This window comes from Bison bison, unplaced genomic scaffold (genome assembly GCF_000754665.1).
Source record: "Bison bison bison isolate TAMUID 2011002044 unplaced genomic scaffold, Bison_UMD1.0 scf7180017858048, whole genome shotgun sequence".
NCBI classification, from domain to species: domain Eukaryota; kingdom Metazoa; phylum Chordata; class Mammalia; order Artiodactyla; family Bovidae; genus Bison; species Bison bison.
The window spans coordinates 2,202,970-2,216,800 of NW_011488621.1; the positions used below are offsets into that span (position 1 = coordinate 2,202,970).

General features: G+C 39.2%; 1 protein-coding gene across 1 annotated transcript in view; it reads left to right on the forward strand.

Moving 5' to 3' along the window:
• The window catches only part of TMEM64 (transmembrane protein 64), a 42,215-nt gene that overhangs the window by 21,050 nt on the left and 7,334 nt on the right, over nucleotides 1-13,831 (forward strand). The window contains exons 5-6 of the mRNA XM_010862200.1: nucleotides 2,274-2,429; nucleotides 7,683-7,781. Coding sequence (XP_010860502.1) covers nucleotides 2,274-2,429; nucleotides 7,683-7,781 — 255 coding nt within the window. The remainder of the gene's footprint in view (nucleotides 1-2,273; nucleotides 2,430-7,682; nucleotides 7,782-13,831) is intronic.

Genomic DNA, 13,831 nt, shown 5'->3' on the forward strand with positions numbered 1-13,831 from the left:
TTGCATTGATTGCTGAAGAAGGCTTTCTTATCTCTTCTTGCTATTCTTTGGAACTCTGCATTCAGATGTTTATATCTTTCCTTTTCTCCTTTGCTTTTCACTTCTCTTCTTTTCACAGCTATTTGTAAGGCCTCCCCAGACAGCCATTTTGCTTTTTTGCATTTCTTTTTCATGGGGATGGTCTTGATCCCTGTCTCCTGTACAGTGTCACGAACCTCATTCCATAGTTCATCAGGCACTCTATCTATCAGATCTAGGCCCTTAAATCTATTTCTCACTTCCACTGTATAATTGTAAGGGATTTGATTTAGGTCATACCTTAATGGTCTAGTGGTTTTCCTTACTTTCTTCAATTTCAGTCTGAATTTGGCAATAAGGAGTTCATGGTCTGAGCCACAGTCAGCTCCTGGTCTTGTTTTTGCTGACTGTATAGCTTAATAAACATTTAATATCTCACAGCTTCTGTCAGTCGAGAATTCCTGTACAGAATAGCTATGCTGTGCTTAGTTGCTTAGTCATGTCCAGCTCTTTGCAACCCCGTGGACTGTAGCCCACCAGGCTCCTCTGTCCATGGAGATTCTCCAGGCAGGAATACTGTAGTGGGTTGCCATGCCCTCCTCCAGAAGATCTTCCCAACGCAGGGATTGAACCCAGGTCTCCCACACTGCAGTCAGATTCTTTACCAGCTGAGCCACAAGGGAAGCCCAAGAATATTGGAGCGGGTAGCCTATCCCTTCTCTAGGGGATCTTCCCAATCCAGGAATCGAACTTGGATCTCCTGCATTGCAGGCGGATTCTTTACTAACTGAGCTACCAGGGAAGCCCACAGAATATCTAGGTGCCTCTAATTCAGGTTGTCTCACAGTACTCAAGATGTTGACCAGAGCTGCAGCCACCTTATGACACAACTGAGGAAGAATCTGCTTCCAGGCGCTCTCAGGTGGCCGTTGGCAGCTCTTAGGCATTTACTAGCTTTTGGCTGAAGACATCAATTCCTTGCTGTAGCAGAGACCTCTCCAAAGAGCTACTTACAGCATGGTAACTTACCTTCCTGAGGGAGAGATGGAGGTCTTGTTATTTTTGTAACCTAATCTTGGAACTAACATCTCATCACTTATGTGATAGTCTATTTGCCAGAAGAAAGCTCTAGGTCCAGCCCACACTCTAGGGCAGAGGATTACACAAGGGCATGAATACCATGAGTTTAGAAATAGTTTAGATACTGACTCCCATACAGGTTATACACAAAGGTTTTCATACAGGTTTTAAACAATTTGTAATAGCCAAAGAATACATAGTCACATGTACACAAAGAAACAATTAAGGAAGCAGTTTAAATGTTCCACAGGAAAAGAATGGCTAAATTGTGCTATGTAGTATAAATGTATAATGATACTTTGTACCTTTTTGAGTGCTGATCATGTGCCAGGCATTTGTTAAGATATTTACACATATCGCACGTTTTACAGATGGAAAAACTGACATTCAAAGACTGTACTTAAATGTCATTTTAGAGTTAGAGTTACCTGGCTTCAAAACCCAGTGACCACATTGCTGTTTAGGTTTATGAAGAATATTTAGGGGCTTCCCTGGTAACTCAGCTCGTAAAGAATCTGCCTGCAGTGCAGGAGACCCCGGTTTGATTCCTGGGTCCGTAACATCCCCTGGAGAAGGGTTAGGGTACCCACTCCAGTGTTCTTGGGCTTCCCTGGTGGCTCAGATGGTAAAGAATCTGCCTGCAATGTGGGAGACCTGGGTTCGATCCCTGGGTTGGGGAGATCCCCTGGAGAAGGGCATGGCAACCCACTCCAGGATTCTGGCCTGGAGAAATCCTCGTGGACAGAGGAGCCTGGCGGGCTACAGTCCATGGGGTCGCAAAGAGTCTGAAACGACTGAGTGACTAAGCACAAAAACAAGCATGAAGAATATTTAATGACATGAGGAAGACTTTAAAAACTGTTTCTACAAAGTGATGTGTGTGTGTCTGCACCTTTTTATTTATGTGTAAGAAAAAAACAATAGTCACACATGTCAGCTTTCAATGACAGAGCAATAGAATGTTAAAATTTTTCTTTAACTTTAATTTCGTTGTAGATCTTTTACATTCTGTATATATTCCATGTATAATCATGTTTAAAAATCAGAACGCTTTGAAAAGTAGTTCAGCTCTCTCTGCTTCTGAAAGAAAACTGCTAGGAAGACTTGCATGCACAGTTCTATGTGACACTGAAGTTTTACTTGGTAATGAATCATCCCGTTTAATGCTCCTCTAGATCACTGACCTCTCCTTACCCAACTATCTGGTGGCGTCTTCAGCTGGCCTGCTTCCTACCCAGCTCCTGAATTCTTACCTGGGCACCACCCTGAGGACCATGGAGGATGTCATTGCAGAGCAAAGCGCTAGTGGATATTTTGTTTTTTGTTTACAGGTGAGTTTAAGGCCAAGGCTTGCCTTTTTTTGTTTTCTCTTAGTTTAAATCTAAGAAATTTCACTGAAAATAATTTGATTTTTTTCTTTTTCACATCTTTTATTATTCTTTCAACACTATTTCATATTTTGACATTTACATTTTTAATCTTGTGAATATGTGGAAATACATAGAACTGAATTGACACTTATTGAAAATTTTCTAAGCACAAAAAAGGGAATGACAGAAATAGGGTTCTTTTTGCAGTGATTATTTTTAAAATCATGACTAAATCAAATATTCTGAATTTATATGAATTATTGTTAATACTGTGTTTCTAAAGGTAGTTTTAATGAGATTTGATGAAGTTGGGTTTTTAATCTTAATTACTTTATATCTTTAAATTTTGAAGATACTGAACTTTTCTATTGATATTTTTTAGATTATTATACTGGCAATGTAAATTTCTTTCTAGGACAATTTGATGTGAACAAATTTTTTTAGAAACTATTGCTTTATATAAAGTATAAAAGTATTATTCTATTTCAAGTTCAAATAATATTTGTATAATAGATTAGTACTACTGTGCAAATTATAATATAGTTTGAGGTACGTATAATTTCATATAAGAGATTGATAAAGGGGGAAAATCCTGCTAAGTAGGCGGATTTATTCAGTGCCTTAAATTACATGCTGAAGGAGTTAAAACTTCATTTGCTTGTAACACATTTCATTCCTAGGATTTACCAAAATATAAAATTATTATTTTTGATAGTTTAGTAAGATGGTGATGATGATGATAGCTAATATTTATTGAATGCTTTATATGCCATATATTTAAGCTCATTTAATGCCTACCAAAACCTTAGTAGGTATATACTTATTATCTATTATCAAAGCCAATTGTGTGTTCAGTAATGTTACATTGGTAGCTTGAAATTGGTCATGACAGGGGGTATTTACAATTATGGAAATTGGCAAGTGTTCTAAATCAAGCCTGCCACCTCTGATCCCTAAGATCAGAGGTGTGTGTTTACCAGCACACCATTAGATAGTAATTTGTGCAAGGGGTAGAATTAGGATTTGAACAAAGGCAGTTGGTTCTAGAGACCATGCTCGTAAGTCTACTGAGCAGATAATACCAGTTAGATAGCTGACTTAGTGATCTCCTGAACTGTAAGTTTTAATTTATACTGCTTTTGAATATATGGTATCATGTTACAGATTTACTCTTAATGCTATTATTCTCAAGTTTTTGAGGCACTATATTGTTTCAAAAATACTATGATAAAGTTAGAGGTAATTTTCTTTGTGCTTAGACAGTACAAATTTAGTAAACAAAATGAGCCCAGGAATATTTACATTAAACTATAAATAAGCTTGTCAGAGAAGACTTGCTTTAACATAAATTTTGTAATATTTATGATATTCAGAAAATCAGTTTTTATTTTCCTTTACTGTTTTTTTCTTCACAGCTACATTTTCTAAAAGATAACCTGCTCTACGTTTAGAGTTTTTGTTATAGTTGGTTTATTTTTATTAATGTAACATGCTAATCACATATTAAACTTTCTATGAGTTATGTCAGTCAGTCAGTTCAGTTGCTCAGTCATGTCTGACTCTTTGCAACCCCATGGACTGCAGCACACCAGGCTGTGTCCATCACCAATTCCCAGAGCTTGCTCAAACTCACATCCATTGAGTCAGTGATGCCATCCAACCATTTCATCCTCTGTCGTCCCCTTCTCCTCCTGCCTTCAATCTTTCCCAGCATCAGGGTCTTTTCCAATGAGTCAGTTCTTCGCATCAGGTGGCCCAAGTATTGGAGTTTCTGCTTCAGCATCAGTCCTTCCAATGAATATTCAGGACTGATTTCCTTTAGGATTGACTGATTGGGTCTCCTTGTAGTCCAAGGTACTCTCAAGAGTTTTCTCCAACACAACAGTTCAAAAGCATCAAAAGCATCAATTCTTTGGTGCTCAGCTTTCTTTATAGTCCAACTCTCACAGCCATACATGACTACTGGAAAAACTGTAGCTTTGACTAGATGGATGTTTGTCGGCAAAGTAATGTCTCTGCTTTTTAATATGCTATCTAGGTTGGTCGGAGCTTTTCTTCCAAGGGGCAAGCATCGTTTAATTTCATGGCTGCTGTCACCATTTGCAATGCTTTTGGAGCCCCCAAAAATAAAGTCTGCCACTGTTTCCACTGTTTCCCCATCTATTTGCCATGAAGTGATGGAACCAGATGCTGTGATCTTAGTTTTTTGAATGTTGAGTTTTAAGCCAACTTTTTCACTCTCCTCTTTCTCTTTCATCAAGAGGCTCTTTAGTTCTTCTTCACTTTCTGCCATAAGGGTGGTGTCATCTGCATATCTGAGGTTATTGATATTTCTCCTGGCAATCTTGATTCCAGCTTGTGCTTCTTCCAGTCCAGCGTTTCTCATGATGTACTCTGCATATAAGTTAAATAAGCAGGGTGACAATATACAGCCTTGATGTACTCCTTTCCCAATTTGGAACCAGTCCATTGTTCCATATCCAGTTCTAACTGTTGTTTCTTGACCTGCATAGAGATTTCTCAGGAGGCAGGTAAGATGGTCCAGTATTCCTATCTCTTGAAGAATTTTCCAGTTTGTTGTGATCTACACAGTCAAAGGCTTTGGTATAATCAATAAAGCAGAAGTAGATGTTTTTCTGGAATTCCCTTGCTTTTTGATGATCCAGTGATTGTTGGCAATTTGATCTCTGGTTCCTCTGCTTGAACATCTGGAAGTTCACAGTTCATGTACTGTTGTAGCCTGGCTTGGAGAATTTTGAGCATTACTTGGCTAGCATGTGAGGTGAGTGCAATTGTGCAGTAGTTGGAACATTCTTTGGCATTGCCTTTCTTTGGGATTGGAATGAAAACTGACCTTTTCCAGTCCTGTAGTCACTGCTGAGTTTTCCAAATTTGCTGGCATATTGAGTGCAGCACTTTCACAGCATCATCTTTTAGGATTTGAAATAGCTCAACTAGAATTCCATCGTCTCCACTAGCTTTGTTTGTAGTGATGCATCCTAAGACCCACTTGACTTCACATTCTGGAATGTCTGGCTCTAGGTGAGTGATCACACCATTGTGGTTATCTGGGTCATGAAGATCTCTTTTGTATAGTTCTTCTGTGTATTCTTGCCACCTCTTCTTATTTTCTGCTTCTGTTAGGTCCATACCATTTCTGTCCTTTATTGTGCCCATCTTTGCATGAAATGTTCCCTTGATATCTCTAATTTTCTTGAAGAGATTTCTAACCTTTGCCATTCTATTGTTTTCTTCTATTTCCTTACACTGATCACTGAGGAAGGCTTTCTTATCTCTCCTTGCTATTCTTTGGAGCTCTTCATTCAAATGCGTGTATCTTTCCTTTCTCCTTTGCGTTTAGTTTCTCTTCTTTTCTCAACTATTTATAAGGCCTCCTCAGTCAACCATTTGCATTTTTGCATTTCTTTTTCATGGGGATGGTCTTGATCACTGTGTTCTGTACAACATCACAAACCTCCATCCATAGTTCTTCAGGCACTTTACCTATCAGATCTAATCCCTTGAATCTGTTTGTCACTTCTACTGTATAATCGTAAGCGATTTGATTTAGGCCATAGATGAATGGTCTAGTGGTTTTCCCTAGTTTCTTTGACTGGGAGCTGACTATGGCTCAGATCATGAACTCCTTATTGCCAAAGTGTTATGTAGTATCTATGTTAATGATTTATGTTTATAATCATCCCAAGGTACTCTAAGATTCTGATGTATGCTACATTCTCAGATACATTTTTTAGTATATTTAAGTAATTTTATGTTTTTCTAGTTTCCTGAAAACAATTTAAAACATTTTTTTATGACATTGCAATTAGAATTCCTCATATTAGTAGCTTTCAGAAGATTTTCACTATTTGATACTTTATATTTCCATGCATCTTAGTAGATTACTCATATAATCAGTAAAATTGTAATAGAACAAAATAGTTCATGCATTTGTCAGTGTACTTCTTAAAATATAGGATCTTCTTTTTCATTTCTTACCCTTTAGCTTGAGTTGGAAAACTTAAGCTTAGGATACAAAACAAAAGGGAAAAAAAAAAAACATGTTTCTTAGCCCAGACATTTACAAAAAGCAACCACCACAAAGAAAATGTGAAGGCATATTTATGTCTTGATTTGATACATTGATGTTATTTATAGTTTATTTCAGGGAGTATTAAGTTTAGCTTAAAGAAGTATAGAACTCTGAACAAGGAACTCTGCTCAGGATTTTGTGGCAGCCTGGATCGGAGGGGAGTTTGGGGGAGAGTGGATACATGGATATGTATGGCAGAGTCCCTTTGCTGTCTTCCTGAAACTACCACAACATTGTCAATCAGCTGTACTTCAATATAAAATAAAAGGTTTAAAAGAAAATGGAGAGGAGAAAGATGTCATCTTGAAGGGAAAATTAGCATGGGGGGAATAAAAAAAGAATGAAGCACATGTTAAGGTTGAAAGAGTACAGTATCATGTTGTTCTTGTTGTTCAGTAGCTAAGTCATATCCAGCTGTTTGCAGACCCCTTGGACTGCAGTGTGCCAGACTCTGTCTCCTTTCTGGATTTTCTGTCTTGTTCCTCTGATCGATATTTCTAGTTTTGAGCCAGTACCATACTGTTTTGATGATTGTAGCTTTGTAATATAGTCTGAAGTCAGGGAGCCTAATTCCTCGAGCTGTTTTTCTTTCTCAAGATTGCTTTGACTATTTGGGGTCAAACTTCTTTTCTAGTTTGGATTCCCTTTACTTCTTTTTCCTCTTTGATTGCTATAGCTAAGACTTCCAAAACTGTGTTGAATGAATGTGGCAGTACTGGACATCCTCCTGTTGTTCCTGATCATAGAGGGAATGCTTTCAGCTTTCCACCATTGAATATGATGCTAGCTATCAGTTTCTCATATATGACCTTTATTATGTTGAGGTATGTACCCTCTGTGCCCACTTTTTGTAGAATTTTTACATAAATGAGTGCTGAATTTTGTCAAAAGCTTTTCTGCATCTATTGAGAGGATCGTATGTTTTTCACTTTTCAGTTTGTTGATACGGCGAATCACATTGATTGATTTGAAGATGTTGAAAAATCCTTGCATCCCGGGGATGAATCCCACTTGACCATGTATTTTAATGTATTGTTTAATATGGATTGCTATTATCTTGTTGAGGATTTTTGCATCTATATTCAACAGTGATACAAGCCTGTAAATTTCTTCTTTTGAAGGTATCTTTGTCTGCTTTTGGTATCAGGGTGATGGTGGCCTCACAAAATGAGTTTGGAAGTTTTCCTTCCTCTGCAGTTGTTTGGAACAGTTTCAGAAGGGTAGGTGTCAACTCTTCTCTAAATGTTTGGTAAAATTCACCTGTGAAGCTGTCAGGTCCTGGGCTTTTGGTTTTTTGGGAGGTTTTTAATCATAGTTTCAGTTTTAGCACTTGTGATTAGTCTGTTCATATTTTCTGTTTCTCCCAGGTTCAGTCTAGGAAGATTGTGCCTTTCTGAGAATTTGTCTGTTTCTTCCAGATTGTCCAATTTATTGGCCCATAGTAGTTTCTTGTGACACTTGCTTTTCTATGGAATCAGTTGTAACTTCTCCTTTTTCATTTCTTATTTTATTGATTTGAGTCAACTCCCTTTTTTTCTTGATGAGTCTGACTAAAAGTTTACCAATTTTGTTTATTTTTTCAAAGAACCAGCTTTTAGTTTCATTGATCTTTGCAGTTTTCTTTTTCTCTATTTCATCTATTTCTGTTCTAATCTTTATGATTTTTTTACTTCTAGTAACTTTAGATTTTGTTTTTTCTTTCTCTGGTTGTTTTAGGTGTAATGTTACATAGTTTACTTGAGATTTTTCTTGTTTCTGGAGGTAAGATTGTATTGCTGTAAACTTCTCTCTTAGAATGGCTTTTGCTGCTTCCCATAAGTATTGAAGTGTTATGCTTTTGTTTTCATTTGTCTCTAGGTATTTTTTATTTCCACTTTGATTTCTTTGGTGATCCTTTGGTTGTTTTGTAGCATATTGTTTAGCTACCATGTGTTTTGTTTTTTTAGATTTTTTTTATATAGTTTATTTCTAGTCTCAGCATTTTGATCAGACAAGATGCTTGATTTTGATTTTCTTAAATTTACTAACACTTGCCATGTGGCCCAGCTTGTGATCAGTCCTGGAGAATATGCCTTTGCACTTGAGAAAAATGTGTAGTCTGCTGCTTTGGGATGGAATGCTCTATAAAGATCAAAAAAAGCCCAGCTCATCTGAAGTGTCATTTAAGCCCTTTGATTCCTTGTTAGTTTTCTGTCCAGATGATCAGTCCATTGATGAAAGTGGGTTATTAAAGTCCTGCACTATGATTGTGTTACTGTTAGTGTCTCCCCTTATGGTTGTTAATATTTGCCTTACATATTGAGGTGATCCTATGTTGGGTGCATATATGCTGCTGCATCACGTCAGTCGTGTCCAACTCTGTGCAACCCCATAGATGGCAGCCCACCAGGCTTCCCCATCCCTGGGATTCTCCAGGCAAGAACACTAGAGTGGGTTGCCATTTCCTTCTCCAATGCATGAAAGTGAAAAGTGAAAGTGAAGTCGCTCAGTCATGTCCGACTCTAGCGACCCCATGGACTGCAGCCTACCAGGCTCCTCTGTCCATGGGATTTTCTAGGCAAAATTACTGGAGTGGGGTGCCATTGCCTTCTCCGGGTACATATATAGGTATTTATAATTGTTAAATCTTCTTGGATTGAACCCTTGATCATTATGTAATGTCCTTTGTCTCTTATAACCATCTTTTTATAAAGTATGTTTTGTCTGATATGAGTATTGCTACATCAGCTTTCTTACGATTTCCATTAGCGTGGAATACTTTCTTCTCATCTCCATACTTTCAGTTTGTAACCGTTCCTAGATCTGAGGTGGGTCTCTTGTAGACAGCTGTGTATATTGGGTCTTGTTTTTTTATCTACCCAGCCGGTTTATGTCTTTTGGTTGGTGCATTTAGTCCATTTACATTAAGGTAATTATTGATATGTATGACCCTATTACCATTTTCTTAATTGATTTTGGGTTTATTTTTTGTAAGGCTTTTCATTCTCTTGTTTGCTGACTAAAGAAGTTCTTTAGCATTTGTTGTAAAGCTGGTTTAGTGTTGCTCAATTCTCTTAACTTTTGTCTGTAAGGCTTTTGATTTCTCTATTAGATCTGAATGAGAGTCTTTCTGGGTAGAGTATTCTGGGTTGTAGGTTCTTCCCTTTCATCACTTTGAACATATTGTATCATTCCCTTCTGGCTTGTAGAATTTCTTTTGAGAAATCAACTGATAACCTTACAGGAGTTCCCTTGTATATTTTATTATTTTTCCCTTATAGCTTTTAATATTTTATCTTTATCTTTAATTTTTGATTACTATGTGTCTTCATGTGTTCCTCCTTGGGTTTATCCTACCTGGAACTCTGTGCTTCCTGGATTTGTTGACTATTTCTTTTCCCTTGTTAGGGAAGTTTTCCACTGTTATCTCTTCAGATATTATCTCTGGTCCTATATCTTTCTCTTCTCCTTGTGGAACACCTATAATGTGAATGTTGGTATGTTTAATGTTGTCCCAGAGGTCTCTTAGGCTAGGCTGTCATCATTTCTTTTTATTATTTTTTCTATATTCTTTTTTGCAGCAAGATTTCCACCATTCTATCCTCAACATCACTTATCTGTTCTTCTGCATCAGTTATTCTGCTATTAAATCCTTCTAGTGTATTATTCATCTCTGTGTTTGTTCTTGAGTTCTTCTAGGTCTTTGGTAAACATTTCTTGCATTTTCTCCATTCTTTTCTGAGATCCTGGATCATCCTCATTATCACTATCCTGAATTCTTTTTCTATAAGGTTGCCTAACTCCACTTCATTCAGCTGTTTTCTGGGAATTTATCTTGTTCCTTCATCTGGGATGTAATCCTAATTCTTTTCATTTTAATTAGCTTTCTATGATTGTGTTTCTCATTCTGTACCCGCAGGACTGTAATTCTTGCTTCCTCAGTCTGCCCTTTGGTGGATGAGGTTAAGAGGATTCTGCAAACTTCCTTATGGGAGGGACTGGCTGTAGGAAATCTGGGTCTTGCTCTGGTGGGCAGAGCCTGCTTAGTAAACCTTTAATACAGTTGTCTGCTCCTGAGTGAGGCTGTACTCCCTCCCTGTTAGTTGTTTGGCCCAAGGTGACCCAGCCCTGGAGTCTGCAGGGTCTGTGGTAAGGCTAATGGTGATTTCCAAGAGGACTTAACGCTACCAAGGAGCACCTCTCATGACTGCCACCGCCAGTGCCCTCATCCCCGCGGTGAGCCCCTGCCGACCCCCACCTCAGGAGACCCTCAGATACTCCCGGGTAGGTCTGGCTCAGTGTCTTGTAGGGTCACTGCTCCTTTGTTCTTGGTCCTGGTGAACACAAGGTTTGTTTGTGCCCTCCAAGAGCCGAGTCTCTGTTTCCCCAGTCCTGTGGAAGACCTGCAGTCAGATCCCACAGGCCTTCAATGTCAGATTCCCTGGCATCTCCTAGTCCATTTCCCAGATGCCCAGGCTGGGAATCCTGATCTGGGCCTAGAACTTTCACAGCTGTGTGGGAACTTCTTTGGTATTATTGTTCTCCAGTTTGAGGGTCATCTGCCTGGTGGTTGTGGGAGTTTGATTTCATTGTGATTGTGCCCCTCCTACCATCTCGTTACAGCTTCTCCGTTGGACATGGGGTACCTTTCTTTGAGGGATTCCAGCATCCTTTTGTCAATGATTGTTCAAAACATAGTTGTGATTTTTTATGCTCACGCAGGAGATCTCATTGTTGCTTCTTGACCCACATACAGGTTTCACAGGAAATGAGTAAGGTAGTCTGGTACTCCCATCTAAGAATTTTCCATGGTTTGTTCTGAGCCACACAATCAAAGGCTTTAGCATAGTCAGTGAAGCAGAAATAAACCTATCTCTGGAGCTCCTCCCTTGCTTTCTCCATGATCCAGTGAATGTTGGCAATTTGATCTCTGGTTCCTCTGCCTCTTCGAAACCCGGCTTATACATCTGGAAGTTTTCAGTTCATATACTGCTTTAGCCTAAAGTGAAGAATTTTGAGCATAACCTTGCTGTCCTGTGACATAAACACAATTGTACAGTAGGTAGAACACTGTCTGGCATTGCCCTTCCTCAGGATTGGAATGAAAACTGACCTTTTCCAGTCCTGAGAGTAGCCACTGCTGAGTTTTCAAAATTTGCTGACATATTGAATGCAACATTTGAACAGCACTCAGTCTAAAACCTTTCAGGATTTTAAATCACTCAGCTGGAATTCCATCACCTCCAGTAGATTGTTCATAGTAGTGCTTCCTAAGGCTTACATGACTTCATATTCCAGGATGTCTGGCTCTAGGTGAGTGATCACACCATCATGGTTATCCAAGTCATTAAGACCTTTTTTGTCTAATTCTCTTCTTAATTTCTTCTGCTTTTGTTAGGACCTTACCATTTCTGTCCTTTATTGTGTCCATCTTTGCATGAAATGTTCCCTGGATATCTCCAGTTTTCCTGAAGAGATCTCTAGTCTTTCTGATGCTGTTATTTTCCTCTGTTTCTTTGCACTCTTCATTTAAGGGGGTCTTATCTCTCCTGCTGGCTTCCCTGGTGGCTCAGAGGATAAAGCATCTGCCTGCAAGGTGGGGAGACCTGGGTTCAATCCCTGGGTCGGGAATATCCCCTGGAGAAGGAAATGGCACCCCACTCTAGTACTCTTGCCTGGAGAATCCCATGGACGGAGGAGCCTGGTGCATGGGGTCGACAAAGAGTCGGACATGACTGAGTGATTTCATTATCTCTCGCTGCTATTATCTGGAACTCTGCATTCAGATGGGTATATCTTTCCCTTTCTTCTTTTGCTTTTGCTTCTCTTCTTTCTTCAGCAATTTGTAAAGCCTCCCCAGACAACCACTTTGCCTTCTTGCATTTCTTTTTCTTTGGGATGGTTTTGGATACTGCCTCCTATACAGTGTCACCAACCTCTGTCCATAGTTCTTCAAGCACTCTGCCAGATCTGATGCCTTGAGTCTATTCACTACCACCAGTATATAATCATGAGGGATTTGATTTAGGTCATACTTGAATGGCCTAGTGGTTTTCTCTACTTTTCTTCAATTCAACCCTGAGTTTTGCAATAAGGAACTCATGATCTGAGCCACAGTCAGCTCCAGGTCCTGTTTTTGCTGACTGTATAGAGCTTCTGCATCTTTGGCTACAAAAAACATATTTAGTCTGATTCTGGTATTGACCGTCTCATGATGTCCAAATGTAGAATTGTCTTTTGGGTTGTGGAAAGTGTGTGTGCTGTGACCAGCGAGTTCTCTTCACAGAACTCTGTTCGCCTTTGTCCTACTTCATTTTGTACTCCAAGGCCAACCTTGCCTATTTCTTCAAATGTCTTGACTTCCTGCTTTTGCATTCTAATCCCTTATGATGAAAAGGACATCTTTTTTAGTGTTAATTCTAGAAGGTGTTGTAGGTGTTCATAGAACTGGTCAACTTCAGCTTCTTCAGCCTCAGTGATTGGGGCATAGACTTTGATTGCTGTGATGTTGAATGGTTTGCCATGGAAACAAACCGAGACAATTCTGTTGTTTTTGAAACTGCACCACAGTACTGCATTTTGGACTATTTTGTTGACTATGAGGGCTACTTCATGTCTTCTAAGGGATTCTTGCCCACAGTAGAACAAAAAAAATCTGCCTGCAGCGCATGCAACCCAGGCTTAATCCTTGGGTGAAGTAGGTCCCCTGGAGAAGGGAATGGCTGCCCACTGCAGGATTCTTGCCTGAAAACTTCCATGCACAGAGGAGCTTGATGGGCTACAGTTCACAGGGTCAAAAAACATTTGAAGTTCATGTGCAATATTGTTCTTTATTGTGTTGGACTTTACTTTCACCACCAGACACATCCACAGCTGAGCATCGTTTCTGCTTTGGCCAGCCTCTTAAGTCTTTCTGGAGCTATTTCATTGCCCTTTACTCTTCCCCAGTAGCATACTGGACACCTTCAAACCCTGGGAGCTCATCTTTCGTTTTGTATCTTTTTGTCTTTTCATACTGTTTATGGGGTTCTCCTGGCAAGAATACTGGAGTGGTTTGCTATTTCCTGCTCCAGTGGACAGTAGTACTCTTCACTGTCATCCATCATCTTGAGAGGCCCTGCATGGCATGGCTCATAGCTTTATTGAGTTACACAAGCCCCTTTGCCATGATAGAGCTATGATCCATGAAAGGGTTAGTATCATAAGCTTCCTCATACTTGGTAGAAGTAAGCCACAAATTTGCCTCCCAGTATAGCCACCTAAGCCACCGAAAGAGAATCCAGAGTGTCCA